The sequence below is a fragment of the Cervus elaphus genome, chromosome 13 (assembly GCF_910594005.1).
Source record: "Cervus elaphus chromosome 13, mCerEla1.1, whole genome shotgun sequence".
NCBI lineage: Eukaryota > Metazoa > Chordata > Mammalia > Artiodactyla > Cervidae > Cervus > Cervus elaphus.
The window spans coordinates 59635124-59654708 of record NC_057827.1 but is presented as its reverse complement, the minus strand read 5'-3'; the positions used below and the strand labels follow the sequence as shown (position 1 = coordinate 59654708).

The window sequence follows — 19585 nt, the reverse complement described above, 5'->3', positions numbered from 1 at the left end:
TTGGTGGGCTTGTTGGGGCCTTGGCCCTGTGGCATCTCTGGCTGTGGTCTGTGGCCGGGGCTGCTGAAGGCCCTCTTGACTCAAAGGGCCCCAGGAGCAAGTGCAGGACCACGTTTTGCCTGAGGCCTCGGGTCGGTTCAAAGGGTCCCTTGCAAGGTCTCTGCCCTGCGCAGCCTGGAGCAGTGGCCACAGGCCGAGTTCTACTTGCAGGTTACAGTGTAATGTGGTTTCACACGCACTCAAGCCCCGACTGAGTGTGGGTGCTGGATGTCTGTCTTCCCCAAGAGAGCCTGGTGGCAGGAGTTGCCATTGGCATGAAGGTGTCTGAGTTTGTGGGGGGTGGGGGGTGAGTAGGGTTGGGCGAGAGGTTCCTCAGTATCACCTGCAGGAGGCAGACACAGACGGAGGTCCCAAGAAGTGTGTTGTTCAGTCACTCGGTCGTGTCCAACTCTCCGCGATCCCATGGACTGTAGCACGCCAGGCTCCCCTGTCCTTCACCATCTCCCGGAGCTTGCTCAAACTCTCATGTCCATCGAATTGGTGATGCCATCCAACCATCTCATCCTCTGTTGTCCCTTCTCCTCCTGCTTTCAATCTTTCCCAGCATCAGGGTCTTTTGCAAGGAGTTCGTTCTTCGCATCAGATGGCCAAAGTATTTGGAGCTTTCTTTAGCTTCAGCATCAGTCCTTCCAATGAATATTCAGGACTGATTTCCTTTAGGATGGACTGGTTTGATCTTGCAGTCCAAGGGACTCTCAAGAGTCTTCTCCAACACCACAGTTCAAAAGCATCAGTTCTGCGCTCAGCCTTCTTTATGGTCCAACTCTCACATCCATACATAACTACCGGAAAAACCACAGCTTTGACTATACAGACCTCTGTTGGCAAAGTAATGCCTCTGCTTTTTAATATGCTGTCTAGGTTTGTCTCCTGAGGAGTTATGTGGGGGTATTGTTTAAGTTAATCCCATCAGTGAGGGAGAAAACAACCTTGAAGAGAGGATTCTTCTCTATCCAGAGGACTGCCAAATATGGTTTATGGCAGATTGAAGGATCCTGGCAGGAAGCTGTAGTTTTCAAGCCAGCTGGGAAGAGCAGCTGTTGTCTGCCAGGCGGCCCCTCTGAGACCAAGGGAGACTGTATGCATTGTCCTTGCGAGGGGGACTGGGCCTTGGCTCAGGGAATCATTGTCCACAGAGAACCCACTGAATGGCTCCTCTGATATCCTCGGGGTTTGCATCTGCCCTGTCCTCTCGCCCTAGAGACTGACCCTTCACCCAGTGGGACCCCCGATAGCTCCTCTCCCTTCCTGGGCCACGGCTCAAGGGCCCCCGTGCTCCAGAGATCCTGAGCAGAGTGTCCTGAAGGAACACACCCCCTGAACGTGGCTTACCACGAGACAGAGGAGTGCATCCAGCCTTGAAGGAGCCTGGCCACGCCCTCAGGAAGCCTGGTCACACCCGCGGGGAGCCTGGCCACGCCCCCTGGGGCCTGGCCACGCCCTGTGCTGTAGGCATAGTCCTACCGTTGCCAGAGCCTGAGTCTGAGATGCTGCTGCAGAGGCTTCCAGACAGGTGGTTCTCCCGTTGGTCGTTGATCGTACCTTCTGCGACACAGGCTCGGTGCCCCTGCCTCGGAATGGCCCTCCCCCGACACGCTGTTCACTGGAGAGCTGCCTGTTGGTGTGGAAGCACCAGGCCCTCTTCCTTCTGGTTCTCACCACCAGGTCCCATCCAAGGCCCCCTGGGGCCTTTTCCGAAAATGGTTGCATTTTTGCTCTACATCCAGTTATCCACAATCTGGTGACTTGGAAGGGACTGTCTCCTTCCCACAGCCGAACCCACCTCAGCGTCCGGTGTGGATGCCAGTCCTCTGCAGCAGGCTTTCTCTTTGGGAAAGCTGCTCCCAAGATGCTGGCAGCTCCAGTTTCAGTCCTGACACCTGTGCTTTTGACAAATGCTACGTGTTTTGATCCCGTTCACGAGCCATGCTTGTCAGAACCCCAAGCTGACTTGTACTTCATTTGTGTACACATGTATGTATATAATGTTTATATGAATCTATACATACTGTCTATAAAATCATCACTTCTGTAAAAACCAAGAACCACTGGCTGTTTTGATTCTGTTGCATATTTGCTCCATGTGATGATAGCAACAGGTGGCCCATCTCCTGGAAGGGGTATTTCAGGGACGAGGTGTCCCATGTTCTCTTTATTTGTTAATTGTTCCTGGAGGTGGATGTGCTGACAGTTGACTAGAGGAATACAGTTAGTGTCATGTTTGTTATTTCGATAACTGTCAGGGTTGTGGGGGGGGGGGGGTTATAAACTTGTCTCATTGAAATGTGAATAAACACCTCATGGCACCAGCTCGTTGAGAGTCCCTCTGTGCTTCACGGACAGGCGTCAACAGCAGTGGGCCCGCTCTCCAGGTTAGGAGAGGCCCAGACTTGCCAAGACCCCTCAAACGACTTGTGTCATCACTGCAATGGTTTTCTAGTCCAGGCTGTTTAGACCCCTCGAATCCTTGCCATGATCTGGTGAGACGCTAAAAAGTATCCCCATTTTATAGATGAGGAAACTGAGGCTGCAGGCACACAAGAAATGCTCACCCAAACTCTCTAGCTGGGCTGGGGATTCCAACTGCAGTCTGATGTCAAAACCCACGTTCTGCAGGCGGTGGATTTCTTGAAGTCAGGGCTTGTCCAGGCCATTTCTGTGTGCCCAGGCCTGCCAGGCTCAAGGCAGCGGCTCACAAGCGTTTGATGAATGACTGAATGATTGGCCCTGATAATCAGCTGGTCCACTCCAGTCCAGCAGATCAGCCTGTCTGTTCTGATTCATAATCCTGCAGCCCCTGTGGTTACATGTATGGGGCATCACTCTTGCCTGAGAGTTTGATGAGTCATCTCATCCTCTGAGCCTCAGTTTCATCATTCTCAAAGTTGAGACTAAGACTACCGCGCTATAGTGAACCATTGAACTTCAAATGCCCCAGAGCCCTATGCATGTATCAGGTCAGAGGAGATGACAGATTTGTGCCGAGGGAGGGGTCTGCAGCTCAGAGGCCTTAGTCAGGAAGTCCAGAGCTGGCTGGGCCTGTGGCCTTGGTGGCAGGTACTATCCTGGGGCTGTCAGGGCCTCTACCCTGCACAGAGCAGAGGCTGTTTCTCAAACCAGCCCCGTCCCTGCCTGACCCAGCTCACGTATGGCTGGCAGATGGGGGAAGTGTTATTTAATCCCACACGCACTTTGGGGCAGGTGTCAGCACCCCCACTTCACAGATGAGGAAACAGATGTTTTGAGCAGCAGTATCACTTGCCCTCCAATCCCAGGACTGAAAAGCGTCCGAGTCGCCCCATGGCCGAGTCACCCCAGGGGGACTGAACCTCCCCTTGTCCTTCTGCCTGAATCCATCCATCCCACCCCACTTGGAGTCAAGATGGGGGAAGTTCAGAGAAACAGGAAAGAGCCCAGAGCAGATTTATTTTCCTTAGATAAATTTCATACACAATATAGTCAGGAGTCCTCAGCTTTCGCCTAAAGATCAGTACTTATTGCAGTTAGGCCCAGTGGCTCTAATGGTGGAAGGGAAACTTTGAGAAGCCTGTCTGTGTTCAGAGACAGGACAATCATTGAAAGGCAGGGGGTCTGCCTTGCAGAGGGGCGCACTGGGGCAGGGGTCAGGAGCAGGAGGAAAAGAGCGTGGGGGCAACAGGGTGGGCTGGGCAGGCTGGGGGCGGCCTCCCTCCCAGAAGCAGCACCCGGGGCCACCTGCAGGAGGGACAACAGAGCCGGGCCCACGGGGTGTCTCGGGGCCCTGGCTGGTGGGGCCAGTCGGCGCCTCAGCCCCGCCGCAGCTCCTGCAGCTGGTGGGCCACCTTCTCCAGCTCCGCCTCGATGGCCGACAAGCTCTCCAGCTCCTGGTCCTAGGAGAGAACACCCAGAGTCACCCGGGCGCTGGAGCGTGGAGCGCACAGTCAGCCTGTTGGCTCCCGGCTTAGCTGTGTGACCTCGGACGGGTGGCTTTGCCTCTCTGAGCCTCATCTATTTCATGGGGACAGTGAAGCTGCCCTGCTGCGCTGCTCTGAGAAGCCAGCGTGCGAGAGTGTGTGCCCCGACCTCATACTTTCCCCGGTGGACTCTTATTCAGGCCCACCTCCTCCTCAGTGGCTCTGGGCAGGCATGTGGGAAACCAAGCCTCTGGTGCCTTTCAGAGCTGCTTCGAGCCCCCCAGCCCGAGGCTAAGGCTGTGATAGTGGCTTCCAAGGGGAGGCCGTGCCTGGGTGTCCTGTCTGCTGCAGGCCTCCCTACCCAAGGAGCAGGGGGCTAGCACACAGGCTTGAGGACATGAGCACTGCCTGGACGGGACCTCCAGCCTCCGTCCCTGTCACTGGGTCCCCAAGCTCTGGCTGCCAGGCCGGTCCAGGGCAGGCGAGGACCCTCTGGGACTGACACCCACAAGAGCATGCCCTCAGATTCACAGCAGGAGTCAGCCATACCCCAGCTTTGACCGAGAGGGCTGGTTTTCCAGGAGTCCCTACCTGGGCCCCAGTGAGAAGAGACAGACAATGGTTGCCAATGAAATGGGGACCCTAGTGGCCCCCATCTTGGAGTAACCCCCCAGGCAGGAGTTCTGTGATTCTGGGGTCATTTTTTCTAAGATCTTTGGGCTGAGTCGGGGGGCCCTGTCCTGTCCAATCCTTAGGACTCGGGTCCCCATTTCTCCTGCCTGTAGTCCAAGGGCCCCTCTGCCCGTGGAGAAGGGAAGCCAGCCAGTCCCTCAGAGCCCCTGGCTCTCCCCAGCTTCTGAGGGTGGGGAAGGCAGTGATGAAAGGTGCCCAGCCTTGGGGAGGGGTGGGGGGCAAGTGGCTGCTTCCTGAAGCCCTGTCCCCTCAGTCCCTGGGGACACAGGCAGATGACCACTCGGCAGCAGCTGCCAAGGAGGAGTCTTCTCCCTCTCAGACTGCTGGGACCCAGGCCCAGGCCCCTTGGTTTGGGGACCCGAGGAAAGGGCCGTATTGTCTTCCGGGTGGGCAGAGAAGAACACTGGGGCCACGGCCTCGGACACACCCCAGCCCCCAAAAGGCCCTGATGCCCCCCTGAGAACTAAAGCCTGAACCATGGACTGCCCCCCCACCCCGAAGGCCTCCCCCAGCTCCAAGGTGGTGTTGCCAGCCTGCCCCAAAGTCCCAACCCATCCCCTCCCATGGTATCATGTCTCCACACCCCTCTGAGCTTCCCAAGTAGCCCTGGGCATGCCCAGGGTTTCAAAGCTTGTGTGCATTCTGATCATGATAATGAGGTGGGCAGAAAGGACTTCTTACCCCCATTTCACAAATGAGGGAACCGATGAGGCTCAGAGAAGGGGAGTGACCTGCCCAAGGTCACCCAGCCTAGGAGGAGGTAGACCCCCGGTCTTCGGGCACATGCCCATGCCTCTCCCACCCGTCACCACCAGATCCTCCCCACTCTGCCATCAGGACGGGAGGCAGGGTCTGAACCTGGGAGGAGGGTGCGGTTGAACTGCCTGGAAGTCAGGAGAGGGTACAGCTGGGCCAATGGAAGGGCCTCCCCAGACACCACCTGTCCCTAAGTGTCCCCTCCTGTCCTGCCCTCCCAGCTCTCAAGGCCAGTGATGCCCCGAGCCTGGATTCCCCCAGGCAGCAAGTGGCCCTCCCAGGCTAGCCCCTGCCAGGTCCTTTAGTTTCCCAAGCTCTCTCCATTCAAAGCTCCAAACGCCATCCATCCTTGTCCTGCTTCCAAACCTGCAGAGGCTCCCTACTGCCTTTAGGACAAAGGCCCCTCCCAGCGACTCTAGGATCCGCTTCACTCACCAGCTCTTCAGCTTCTGTGTGCTGATCTGAATGTTTTTGTCTGCCTGTCCGCCAGCTTTGCTGGGTGCCCCCCACCACCACACGCCCTTTCTCCCGTGCCTTCCCAGTCTCCTGAGCGCCCCCTATCCAGGCGCCTCTCTAGTCCTGACTCCAAGGGGACAGTGTCCCCTCGGGGATGCGGGGCAGCACGTCTGGATGCAGCTGCCCCACAGCGGGGCCCGGGGTCGGCTCCCACCCCGTACCAACCTCTGGTCTGCGGTTGGCGCTGCCCTCCTCCTCCTTCTTCTCCTCCGGGTAGCCGCGCACCTGGAGGGGCAGGCCGGCCTCCACGCTGTCCTCCCGGAAGCTCGGCCTCCAGCCTCGCCGCAGTTGCAGCCCAGGACCCCTGAAGCCATAGCCTTGGGCCCGGAAGGAGAGCCTCATGGAGCGGTCGGGGTCCTCCTCCTCCTCCTCCCCCTCCAGCCGCTTCTCGGCCGTCAGCTCCTTGGCTAGCTGGTCCATCTTGCTCCATCGCTTGGCGTCCTCCCACTCCTTGGAGAGCTGCTCCTCCTGCTCGGGCTCCCTGCTCTTTCCACCACGGAAGAGGCCTTGAGGGGCCCCTGCCATCTCCTCTTCCTCCTGCCGGGAGTGTGCCCGCTCCCCCTTCCCCTCAGGGGGCTTGGCCTCCTCAGCCCCCGTCTTCCCGGCTCCATCCACGGCCAGAGCCTCGGGCCAACCTGGAGCAGCTGGTAGACAAGAGTGGGAGAATAAGGGAGTGGCTGCCACCTCTCCGGGCCCCTGCCGCTCCCTGAGGTCTCTCTGTAGCCGCTGTTGTGACCACAGACCCTGTCCACCAGGTCCAGCTCAGCCTCTCACAACAGACTCCCCTTGGACGGAAAGGCCACCTTGACACCACACTTTACAAGACCCCCTAAAGTGCCAAGTCACCTCTTCCTTTAGCCCTGTCATCCCAGAAGACCCGACCCAGGGATCGCCCGGCTGGGGAGGAAGGAAAGACCCTGACCAGGCCCTCAAGGGGAGCCAGGACCTTTTCCTAATCCCTGGTTGAGGCTAACGGTGTCCCCAGACCAGCCTTTTCCCTCCCATCATGCTGCCCCTCGGTTCCCAAATCCCACCCAGTCACCCTGCAAAGCCCCTCTCCCCTCCTGGGGGTGAGAGGGCCTATGTGGACTATTGAGAGATGCAGGGTTTTGGAACCAGATAAACCTGGGATGGAATCTCTGTGTTTACTACATATCAGCTGTGTGACCACAGGCAAATTACTTAACCTCTCTGAGCCTTGGTTTCCCATCTGGCAAATGGGAATAATACCTACCTTTCAGGGTTGTTGAGAAGGTGGAATGAGATTATGGATCAGGGCACCGCCCTCCCACTCATCCCCCTCTCCCCAACATATCTGCTGACGTCTCAGACATCAAACACAGTCTCACCCCTCTGCATCTCCTTGCCGCCGAGGTTGGGGTGGGGTTTAAATGCTGCGGTGGGGGGGCTTTCTTCCTCTGGGACGGCCTCTCCAGCCTCGGCCTCCTCCCCCTTCTCCTCCTGCTCCTCTTCTCTCTCTGCCTGCCTCCCTTGCTCTGCACTCAGGCCCTTCTCCCTGCTGGCTGGACCCTGGGAGGGGCCCTCACTGTCCTCCTCGGCCTGTGGGCCTGCGTGTTTTGGGTTGGGGAGGCTGGCTTGGGGGTGGGTGTTGGAGGGGGCCTCCTCCTCCTCCCCAGGGGCCTGGTTGTCCTCCTCAACCTTGGACCCTGGTCCAAGCTCTGGGGAGGCCTGAGGCCTGTCTCCGTCCGAGTCTTCATCACTTTTCTCCACCTCTTTAGAATCGTCTCTTTTTTCTGCAGCATCCTTGGAGGACACCTCTTCTGTCCCCTCTACAGAAACAACAGAGCAAAGTCAGGCCCTGAGGACCAGGCTGCACATAGAATCTCCCCCGGGCCCAATTTCAGATCTTAGTCACTGTATCTCTAGGCTTCCAGCAAGCCCAACCCAACACACACATGAGAGAATTAGGGTTGCCCTCTCCACGTCTGGGTTTGACCTCAGCACAACGGGACTGTGTTTCTTTCTTTGTAACTCTACCTCTCGAAGAAGGATGTGATGACCCCTTGAAAATGACCCCAGAAGCTAGAGCCCTGAATTTAAAATTAAGACAGCAGATGAACTGCTGTGTGATTTTGGGCAAGTTCCTTAACCTCTCTGTGTAATGGGCACCATTACTGTGACGTCCTTCTCCCTTCTGCAAGCATTCTATCTTGAGCGTCCTGAGAAAGTATTCAATTCCTCAGTATTTGTCAACTTTCATTAAAAGGTATTTACCTGTACCTGCTTTGAAGACAGCTTTTCATCTAGTAAAAATCCCTCCCATTGCTAGAAATGATTACTGTCAAACAAGTCACTACCAAGTCCATTCCACCATTTGACTCCAGGACTCCAGGTGGAAGTGGTCCCATGCCCACTTTACAGAAACTCAAACCAACCCTTAGAAAGGTAAGGTGACATGTCTGTGCTCAGATGGCAGAGCTGAGCCTTGAACCCAAACCTCTGAATGCCAAGTACAGGGTGCCCTTTGCACTGACATATGGCTGTCTCCCCAATGAATGCTACCCTGTTCCTCCTCCTACAGCCCATGGCAGAGAACCAGGGTCAGCCAGACACTCGTTTCCATGGAACCAGAACATGTGAGCCCCTGCCGTGCCTCAAGCAGCCACTAGGGTGAGAGCCCTGGCCCATGTGAGGGCACGCCGGCAGGTTTCCCCTCTAAGCCCTGACGGATGACCGCTGAGGTCCCTGCTTCTAGGAACTGGCCCCGTTCACTCACCTTCCACGTGCAAAGAGCAGGGCTGTGAGGACAAGCGTGTGACTGTTTCTAGCCAGAAAAGTGAGTTTAATAGAGCATCCCTCTGACCTAAGCCATGATCTCTGTGACCCCTAAAAGCTCTCTGTTTTCAAGAAGGATGATCCAGGACTTTCCTGGTGGTCCAGTGGTTAAGCAACCTCCTGCCAGTGCAGGGGATATGGGTTCAATCCCTGGTCTGAGAAGATCCCACATTCTGTGAGGCAACTAAGTCCGTGTGCTAAAACTACTGCACACCGCAACTCGAGAGTAGCCCCCATTCACCCTAACTAGAGAAAGCCCACATGCTGCAACCAAAATCCAAAGCAGTCCAAAAAAAAAATTAAAAAAAAAAAAAAGATGATCCAGATTCATTTAGTATTTCACACCTGCTCCTCTGGGATCTTGCTGCCCCTAGACTATGCCAGGGCACCGCTAAATTCCCGGGAGGACAGGCACTGCCTCGGCCACTCGGAAGAGTCGAAGCCGCCCACCTGCCAGGCCTCCTGCCTGACCGAGTGCCAGCGCCTGGGGTGGGCAGATACGACCCATCAAGGGCTGCGGAGTGAGACGTTCCATCTCCAGTTATGCCTTGGAAAGGTGCTTCAACCTCCCTGGGACTCAAGTTTCCCCATTTGGAAAGAGAAGGAAATAAGAGCTTCCTTCCAGGACCCAAAGGAGGGGCTTCTGACTCCTTGGGACCCTCGGTCTATTGCAACCACTGTTCTCTTCATTCTCCTTCCCCTGGTCTCTGGCCAGACGGGTCGGCACTGACCTTTTGGCTCGGCCTGGTCGTTCGGCTTCTCAAGCACCTCTGAGAGTTCAGCCTCGTAACTGCTGTGCTGCTTCTGCTGATGTGTCCGCTCCTTGGCTCCTGGATAAGAAAACGAGAAAAGTGTCCCGTTTGGTCTAAGCCCCGCATGTGTGGCTGCGAGAATGGAGGCCTCTCTTTCCTCATCTGTAAAACTGGGCCTGTTCTGGGCCTAGCCAGTGAGAGATTGAGGGGGCAGGAGCTGGCGGGGGGGGGGGGCGGGAGGGGAGGGCTGGCCGCCCCCTCCCAGCTAGGGCCCATCACACGACCCCATCACCTCTCCAGACTCCACTTCTCACCTACGAAGTAAGAATGCTCCCTGCCTGCTGCCTCACGGAGTAGTGAAGACTCAGAGTGGAGGGCTCCAGGAGCAGGAGCAGGGAGTGGGGGGCCCTCAAGACCTGGCTGGTAGCTAGGTCAGTGGTCTCCAACCTTTTCGGCACCAAGGATTGATTTCGTGGAAGACAATGTTTCCATAGATCGGGTCGACGGGAGAAGGGTTTGGGGATGATTCAAGCTCAGTAGGGTTCGCGCTCTGAAGAGAATCTAATGCCGCCGCTGATCTGACAGGAGGCGGAGCTCGGACAGTAATGTGAGCTATAGGGAGCGGCTGTAAACACAGATGATGCTTCACTCGCTTGCCTGCTCTCACTTCCAGCTGTGCAGCCCAGAGATGGGGGACCCCTGGGCTAGGGGACCCTGCATCAGGAGGCAACAGTGACTGCTTGTCCCCTCATGGGGGCTCCTGATTCAGGCAACACCTGTCCCCATGGGCCCCCATAAGCCCAGGCCGAACACCTGTCTGCATCCAAGCCCAAGGTCAGCATAAGACCCTTCTTCCTGCATCAGCCCAGGCTGCGGTGCCTCCTCTGACCGTCTCCACCCTCCCCTGCTTCTTGACGGTGGCCCTGGCCAGGCCAACTCTGCAGCCAATGCTGGTTTTCCTATGATGGGAATTTCTGGGGTGGCCAGAGGTGCCTGACATGGTGGCTGTGAACCAGGGATTATGCCCAGATCTGGACCCTGGCCAACCAAGGTTCATACCTCCCGGTTAATTCTTTGCTCTATGACCTTGGGTGACCTGGGCAATCCAAGACTTGGGTGCTCATCTATGAAACAGGGTGGCTGCATCGTAAATGCTAGGATAGAGATGTGCAGAAGACATTATGAGAATACAGAAGAGGGAGTCGGTGGATAGCTAGATGGATGGATGGATGGACGGATGGACAGACATGTAGATTTATCTCATCCTCTTTTAATATAAAACAACAATGTACCTGTATATTGGACACTGTTTATATTGAACACACACACATGTGTATATGTGTGTAAACAGATATTTCAGAACACATCTTCCTATCATAGTCTTCATTGACATTACATTTAATTATTTAAATATAACGCCAATCATTCAGTAATTAATTTAAAAATTACCATATTGTATCCTAGCAACCACGTGCAGTGGATGTCTGTCTTCCAGGACAAGTCTGCGAGAGGAAAAACCGTGTGCTAACTTGGGGAGGGCCTCAGGGAACCTTCCAGCTGTGGTTATTTTCACTCACCTCTTCCCCCAAATTGCTCTCCATTCGTACCTGTGGCCCAGTCTGCCCCAGAGGCCTCAGAGTAGGGGTCTTCCCTGAGCCCAGGCAGCCTTTGCGCCCTCCACCCCAGCCCACCCCACCCAAGCCAAGCCCTGAAGATGAGCCTTTACTTTCTTTGCAGGGAGATATGAGACTCCTGCTCGAGGGCCCATTCTCAGAGAGAGGCAGGAGAATGCCCATGTTCCCACCCCCAAGTAAATAGCCCCTTCCCACAGGGAGGTGGAGGGCCAGAACCCAGGACCCATTTCTTTCCAGGGAGGCCTTCTGTTCCTCACAGGAACCCAGGAAGGAGCCTGGGGCTGAGCAGAGTAGCTAACTCCGTGGGATGACATCAGCCTAACTCTCCATTCCCAGTATCCTACCTGGGCTTTGCTTGAATATCCTCAGTGACAAGGAGCTCACTACCTCACAAAACCACTCCATCCCCAACAGCATCAGTAGATTTTTGTTAACCTCCTGGAGAAAGACACACCTCACTCTGAAAGCACAATGGATGTCTGGGCTGTGTTTCGGGGCAAGCAAGATCCTGCTTCTCCCATCTCCGCTTTGAGCAGAAGCTCACAAGGGCAAAGGGACCCCTGCTCTCTCCTGGAGACCAATTTCTTTCCCATTAAACAGAGAAAAGAAGTCCTCTCTGTAACCGAGTCTTGAAAGTGCCCCCTCTAACATGGCTGAACTCCAGAGACCACAGGGTTTTAGAAGAGCTGCATCTGGTCTTGGGATGTCCTTAACTTATTGTGTGACCTTGGACAGGCTACTCAACCTCTCTGGGCCTTGATCTCTTTAAGTGTATGAATGATAGACTGGGCCAAGTGGCACAGAGGACCCCACCTTGCCACTCTATAACAAAAAGGTGGTAAGTGAGGATCAGAAAGAAGACCTTGCTCAACCTTCCACCATGATTTTTCTGACTCTTAGGTACTGGAATTCACCCAGAATCATGTGCAGTGGTTGGAAAATACCTTGGAGAGCAAGGTCTTGGAGCTCTTTCAGCAAATTCTGATGTCGCAGGATTGAGAGGATCCGTTCATCTGCAATGAAGGGGAGTCGTTACGGGTGGTTTCCAGAAGACAGCCGAGAAAGAGATTGCCATCAATATTTTCAGCTGAGCACAAGGAATTTATTCTGGAAACTCAAAACCCTGGTAGTAGCAGCAAGATTGGGTCTGGAGATAACACTTCTGAAATGACTTCCTTTCCAAGTTTGCTATCATATCAGGAAGGTCAGCCACTGTCCCTGCACCCAGACTTCTGCCAAGAGATGGCATCTCCTGCAGTGATACAGGAATGTCTCCAAACACAACCTGTTTTTGCATCTCCATGCCTTTGCTAGTGCTGTCTACTTCACCTGGAGTACCCTCTTTTTCATTTTGCTAACTACTGATTTCCCACTTTTCTCTTAAATCCCAATCCTAATGCTAATGTTGGATCCAGCCAACACTGACTGCCTCCTTGCAAAAGCTTTGCCATTATCATGCTCACCCACCCTTGGTGTTCCTTTATTCATCACACATCTACAGGGTATCCAGGTGCCAGTGGTTGTCCTCAACCCTGGGGATTTAGCACACAAAATCTTCCTCCACAGGGAGCTCACATTCTGCGGGCTTGCTGTTCCCAGCCCTGGTTTCATTCTGCCCAGAATTCTAGTTAACTGTGTTCATATCACTCCCCTCTGCTAGACTGTAAGCTCCAGGCACACAGGGGCTGTTAGCTCTTCATCTCTCTGTACCACTCAGACCTCAGCCCAGACCTGGCTAAGGTAGGCACATGGTCAGTGACTACTTAATTAAATTGTTGATTTCCATCAAAAACCACACACTCATGTCCTTGCCTCCCAGCCCTGCAGGCAGCAGCCCCTCACCCCGAGCCTGGCCCGTACCTCCTCGAAGTGTTTCAAAACACTCCTTGCTGACCGGCATGGGACTGGGCTTGGACAGCGTGTCTGAAATGACCTCGACGATGCACTTCATCACCTGGGAACAGAATGGGGCCAGTTGGGGCTGGTCTGGGCATGGAGCTCAGCCCCTGGAAGTTCCAAGGCAAATTTCTAAGGAGGACATAATGATGCTCACTTTTGTCTTCAGGAGTCCATGGATACCTAGCTCAGGGGCACAGCTGTCCTTTCTAAGCCAGACAATAATAGCACTAATACTAAAAATCCACATACAGTGCTTACCAAGTGCCAGGCACTCCAACTACCTGGCCAGCAGGAGCCCCTCTAAAGTGGGGGTGGGTACCCTGCACCCTCTCATCCCAAGTGTTTCTCTACAGATGGGGAAGCTGCTCCTGGACATTAGAGGTGTAGCCCTGCAAAAGTACTTTAGTCTTGCAGATGCCCCAAAGGTCAGCTATCTCCAGGAAGCCTTTGTGGACCACCCAGAGGAGAACAAAGACCTTTCTTGGCTCTTTCCTGCCTGGAAACAAGACTTGGAAAATTGTCTCTAAATATCTATGGGGTTGTCACATGCAGGGAGTGGTAGCCTCACAGCCTGGCTCCATATTCACCCACTGGGTGAATTCCCTGGCTGGATGTGGGCATACATCTACTATATATGGGTGCCCATCCCAGGCCAACAGCAGCCATTTCTCTGAAAGTCTTGTCCAGTGGCCAGCAGGTGCTATGGATAATCAGACAGCTGATAAATGGATGATATTTGAAGATGGTGCCAACTGTAGTGTGGCATCCTAGCTGTGTGATCTTGGGCAAGTGACTTGACCTCTCTGAGCCTCAATTTCCACCTCTGTAAAATGTGAGTGAGAAGACCTTCTGACTCCCCTCCCAGGGTGATGGGGCACAGATGGGGAAATACTCTGTAACGCATGGAGTGCCAGACACAGTCAGGGAGGGATTCGCAATTTCCAGCCTGCTTCAGCTGCCTAGAGCTGGGCAGAGGAGCAGGAAGTGTCAGACAAGCATCAGGCAACACAGTGAGGAGTGAGGGGGTGGAAGGCTGTGTCTATGGGATGCCAAGGCAACCCGTTCAAGGATCCAGGATAGCAAACTGGCAGACAGGCTCTATAGTAGTCATGGCATCCTAGATAGAACATGCAGGTCTTCACCAGCTGCTCTGGTGTCTCTGACCCAGGCCGCTGAAAATATGATGGCCAAAGTGTCTCCCATAAGGAATCTGGCAAGGAAAGGCTTATAGCTTGCACCCTTCCTGCAACCACAAACCTTGCACTCGGAATATCAGATAATCAGATAATATCACCAGTCCATGAGGACAGATTCTGGGAGAGACAAATTGGGTATAGGTCCCAAGAATGATGGGGAGGTCAGGAAAGGAAGCTCTCGGCTATGAATAAAAATGCCTATTTACTGAGGACCAACTATATGTCAGCAATTCGCAGGAGTCCTATTCCTTACTTACCAGGGCTTCCCTGGTGGCTCAGCTGGTAAAGAATCTGCCTGCAATGCGGGAGACCTGGGTTCGATCCCTGGGTTGGGAAGATCCCCTGGAGAAGGGAAAGGCTACCCACTCCAGTATTCTGGCCTGGAGAATTCTATGGACTGTATAGTCCACGGGGTCACAAAGAGTCAGACATGACTGAGCTACTTTTCTTTCTTTTTTTTTTTTCATTCCTTACAACTTCCCTCAAAGGAAATATCACTATAGTGAGAAAAGGGAAAGCTCAGAGAATTCAAGGGATTTTTCCTAAGAGGACACAGGTACAATGAGTGGCAGCGGTTTTTTCAATTTAGGCCTGTCTGTAACTAGTGAATAGGAAATTTTAAATGAGCACATTGAGGTTGAAATCTCTTTGATGCTTTGGGTTTCAACTATAGCCTCTCTAAAGAAAATAGTTCCTGAAAAGGCAGGGAGTAGAATTTCTCTAATTCACAAGTGGAGATATCTGTGAACATCAGAAGCTGGAAAAACAGTCCCAACTCAGACGTGAATCAATTTTGGGAATATGCCCAACACACAGTGTCTCTTGCTGGCCACAGAAGCCCCCATCAATGTCTTCCAAGTCCTTTCCTTGGTGACCTCCACCAGAAGCCCCAACTGGCCTGGGTGCAGGAGCCATGATCAAGAATGTTTTTGTTGTGGTCCTTTGAGAGAGCCAGGGCTTTTTAGCAACTGTGGGATGGGGTGGGTGTATTGCTGGCAGAGCCTTGGGGAAGAGCAAACGGGGAGGCTGGAGCCAGGCAGATGAAGACTGTTCTCGCAGGACAGTAGACAACCAAAACCTCAGAGAAGTCACCCCCACCAGCCCATGGCGGGCCTACAAGATTTGGAGTGTTCAAGACAGTGGGCCTGGCCCCTGGGCCCAGTGGGTAAGACACAGCTCCCGCTGGGTTGCACACCCAGCTCAGAGGAAGCCGGGGAAGGCCCCACAGCAGGCAAGCAGGGAAATCTAGCAGACTTTGACATCTTCTTTTGCAAGCTGTCCCCAGGCTCAGCAGCCGCAGTGCTGGCCCCTGGCTTGATGCCAGACTCCTGCAGCTGCCCAAGATCTGGCTTTGAGGGGTCCACTGGGGTCTTCTGCCCCCCCATCCCAGTGCAAACCCACGCCCCTTCTTACCTCAGTGTCCCCTTTATTCATGGGGCTGTTCACAGGCAGGGCAATGACTAGGAAGAAAAAGAGAGCGGGGGTCACTCCTCTGCTCTGAGGGGAGAACCCAGTCCTTCCAGACCGAGTTCATCAGGGGCCCGTTCACCCCAACGCTCCTCCCTAACACCACCCCCACTCAAATGAGATGTGGAGCTGATTTTATTTCCCTTCCCAACTGCTACCCTCATGGGGGTGGCTCCCACAGGCTGCACTGAGAGCCTTAATCCTTCCCTTTGAGAAAGCTATGCTCTGGAGGGAGTGTGGGAGCAGAAGCCAAGAGCTATGAAAACAGGCCAGTGGCTGGGTGGGACTGAGGTAGGGGAGGATGAGGGAGAGGCAGAGAGCCCCCAGAGGTGATGGAAAAGAGGGTGAGGTGAGCGGCAGAGATGAAGGAGGAGGATTGGGAGAGGTAGAAGTCAAGGGCAGACAGACGGTGGGGAGCAGGAGGAAGAAGGGAGAACAGGGGAGCCAACAGCGGTCCTCCCATCTCCCCAAATGACCTTGGCCAGCCACGGCTCAGAGCCGGCGCTGGCCCCGAAGCAGCCCAGACGTGGGGTGGGGGCGACAGGGAGCCCTGTCCCGCGGGGTCGGGAGTCGGAGTCAAAGAGTCAGGTCTGCGGGTTCTGCGCCGAGGCCACTCTGCGGGGTCAGGTGGGAGGCGGGGCGCTGTCCGTGGCGCTGAAAACTCGCCGCGCCGGAGGGAAGGCATGGAGGGGCACGCGGCGCTGCGCGGTGCCTGGACCTCAGGGCAGTCAGGGGCGTCCAGGAACCTCTCCCCCAAGGGCCCGCACTCGCTCACCTTGCCCCGCGCAGAGCAGAAGCGCCAGGACCGCGGCGGAGCGCATGGCGAAGCCGGGGCGCCGAGCAGCTGGCGGTCTGAAGCCGGCCACGGAGCGCGCTCGGGCGAAGGACGGCTGGACTGCTCGCTCCGGGCCGGCTGCGGCGACGCTGGAGCGGGATGGGGGGTGGATGGTGGCGCAAGGTCTCCGTGTGCGTCTGCCTGTCGAACAGCCCTCCGCACTGGGCTCGGGCACTGCAGCAGTGGGGCATGCTCGCGCCCCGCTAATATACCCCGGACCCCGGAAATGACGTCATCGGATCCGCCCCTACCCCTTTCCCCATCCCTCCAGGGGTCTAGCAGCAGCTCGCCCCGCCCCCCCCCAGCTTCACCCCCTACCCCGTCCCTGTTGCGGGTGGCCCCCACAGCACACAGTTCTTGGGTGAGGCAGCCAGGCGGACATATGACTTCAGGAGGTGGCACAGGGGACTCAGCTGATCGTCCAACTCTCGACGGCTCCACCGACCTGCTGTGTGTCTGTGGGCAAGTCACTTCCAGTCTCTGGACCTCCTGTTCCTCCAAAGTGCGCTGAGGTCCCCGCCAATTCTAACATGTCACTCCTTATTTCTGAGGGCCTTTGGAAGGGGGCTCCCTTCCTCCATCTCACTGGCTGGAGGCGTGCTCACCATTCTGGTCTCCCTCAAAAATCTAGGAGGTCCCCTAGAGGTCCCTGACCCCTTGTCTGAATTAGATCTCTCTGTGGCAACCCAGTTTTGTGCTTTCACAGTTTCTAGTTGTATATGTATTTATTTATTAGAATCATGTTTAGTCTTCATTGCTTTCAAAGTCCCGAGCAGGACCCTTGACACAGAGTAAATCCACTTAATTGATAACTGTTGAATGCACTGATTAAAAGTTCAACCCACGAACAAGTGAAGCCTGGACTCTGGCCGATGTTGGACAGCACTCATGGAGGGTGGCAAGGGAGGAGAAGGGAACAGTTCTTGACCCCAAACCAAAATAAGAGCCCTTGTAACTTCTACTCAGGAGACCTAGTGCAACCTCTTAGGCTCACCTTCTTGTGGCTGGTTACCCATGTGTGTGTTTGAGAACAGCTCTTACCTTCTCTTGTAGGTATGTATGTGTCCATGCTCAGTCGTGCCCAACTCTTTGCAACCCCATGGACTACAGCCCACCAGGTTCCTCTGTCCATGGGATTCTTCAGGCAAGAATACTGGAGTGGGTTGCCGTTTCCTCCTCCAGGGGATCTTCCCGACCCAGGGATTGAACCTGAGTCTCCTGTGTCTCCTTGCATTGCAGGCAGATGCTTTACCACTGGGCCACCGGGGAAGCCTCTCCCTTCTCTTGAGTGTTCTCAAAACCTGGGTGCTTTGTGTGTAAGGCTGGTTTCCTGGTTTATTTCTCTTTGCCCTGGGCCCTTATGTTCTGGTCACAAGTATTGCTCTCAACCTGGGGGCCACATTGAGAGCCCTTTGCCACGTGGCCCCCCAACATAGAGAAGCTGGTATCTGGCCTTTGGTGTGGCATCATTTAGAGCCCCACCTTCTTCCTGTAACCCTCCCCTCCCATCTGCTGCTGCTACTTCCCACCACCTGCCCCACGCCTGTGCCCACTCCCACCCCAATGGAGAACCTGGCAGAAGCCAGAAGAAACTGAAATGGTCCTGTTCATGCATTTAGTCATCCATTTAACTACTACTTGTTAGTCACCTACTACATACTTAGAGCCTGGTGAGCTACAGTCCGTGGGGTTGCAAAGACTGAGCACACATACACAGAGAATAGCACACATGTGCTTAGAACACCTTAGAGCAGCGCTCAGCTGTTGTAGGTATGCGAAGTATGTCAGGTGGGAACAAATGCTGTGGACAAAAATGAAGCAGGGAAGGGGGGACTGTGAGCTGGGGGAGGAGTTGGCTTATATTTTAAATCAGGTGGATCTAAGGAGGCCTCACCAAAGAAGTGACATTTCAGCAAAGCCCTGAAGTTGGTGGGGGAGGTGTTGTGTGTTCCAGGGGCAGAGGGCTCCAGGTAGAAGGACCACAAGTCCAAATGCCCAGAGGGAGGAATCGGAGGGAGACAGAGGGAAAATGGTCTGAAAACTAGCGCTGAGCAGTAACATGGAGTCTGTCTCAAAAACTTGGAAATGCACAGAAATACAGAACATCACCCGTGCTCCCACGACCCAGACAGTATTGATCATTTTAAAGTATATGTTCTCTACACTAAATAAGTAAGTGTTAGTCACTCAATTGTGTCCACCTCTTTGCGATCCCATTGACTGTAGCCTACCAGGCTCCTCTGTCTATGGAATTCTCCAGGCAAGAATACTGGAGTGGGTTGCCATTGCCTTCTCCAGGGTTCTATACACTACTGTGTATAAAATATATAGCTAATAAGAACCTACTGTATATCACAGGGACTTCTGCTCAGTGCTCTGTGGTCACCTAAATGGGAGGGAAAACTAAAAAAAGAGGCAATATGTGCATATGTATGACTGATTCACTTTGGTGTGCAGCAGAAACTAATGCAACATTGTAAAGCAACTATACTCCAATAAAAATCAATTTTAACAAACTTTTGATCTATGACTGCTGGTGGGAATGTAAATTGGTGCAGCCACTATGGAGAGTTCTTCAAAAAACTAAAACATAGCGTTACCATATGATCCAGCAACCCAACTCCTAGGCATATACCCAGGCAAAATTATGTAATTTGAAAAGATACATATATCCCTGTGTTCATAGCAGCACTATTTAAAATAGCCGAGACATGGAAATAAACGGTCCACTGACAGACGAATGGATAAAGAAGATGTGGTATGTTTACATAATAGAATGTTATTCAGTCATTAAAAATAATCAAATAATGCCAAAAATAGACAAAGTGTATGTTCTATAGTCTGTATTTAGGCTGCTCCATTGGTGAAGGACGGTTCCCAGTGGAAAACTTCAGCTGAACACACTGAAAGCCTAAGGACCTCAGGCCCTTCGGATGTAGGTCATCCTGAACGTGGTGCAGAGGTTTGCAGCATGCAACCTTGTGCACGAACCTCTGCAGCATTTGCAATTCTTTTGTATCATTTCATGTAACAGAGGGTGAACTTCTTGGTCAAAGAAAATGGACATTTTAGGACACTTGATGTGCAT

The 19585-nt window shown here is 54.1% G+C and overlaps 1 protein-coding gene across 1 annotated transcript; it reads right to left on the bottom strand.

The window, feature by feature from the left end:
- Positions 1 to 3460: 3460 nt before the first annotated feature.
- Positions 3461 to 16690, bottom strand: CHGA (chromogranin A). Its single transcript, XM_043922450.1, has 8 exons — positions 16438 to 16690; positions 15609 to 15655; positions 12961 to 13054; positions 12045 to 12113; positions 9446 to 9544; positions 7268 to 7708; positions 6084 to 6562; positions 3461 to 3929 (listed from the first exon to the last, which is right to left on the bottom strand). Exons 1-8 carry the CDS (start codon positions 16481 to 16483, stop codon positions 3846 to 3848), a joined length of 1359 nt encoding a protein of 452 aa, XP_043778385.1. The 5' UTR covers positions 16484 to 16690; the 3' UTR covers positions 3461 to 3845.
- Between the last annotated feature and the right edge of the window lie 2895 nt (positions 16691 to 19585).

Coding starts and splice junctions, on each gene's coding strand:
- CHGA (XM_043922450.1), bottom strand. CDS start 16,483: ATGCGCTCCGCCGCGGTCCTGGCGCTTCTGCTCTGCGCGGGGCAAG. Junction 15,656..16,437: donor TCTGCTCTGCGCGGGGCAAG/GTGAGCGAGTGC, acceptor TTTTCTTCCTAG/TCATTGCCCTGCCTGTGAAC. Junction 3,930..6,083: donor GCGCCAACCGCAGACCAGAG/GTTGGTACGGGG, acceptor GTTCTCTCCTAG/GACCAGGAGCTGGAGAGCTT.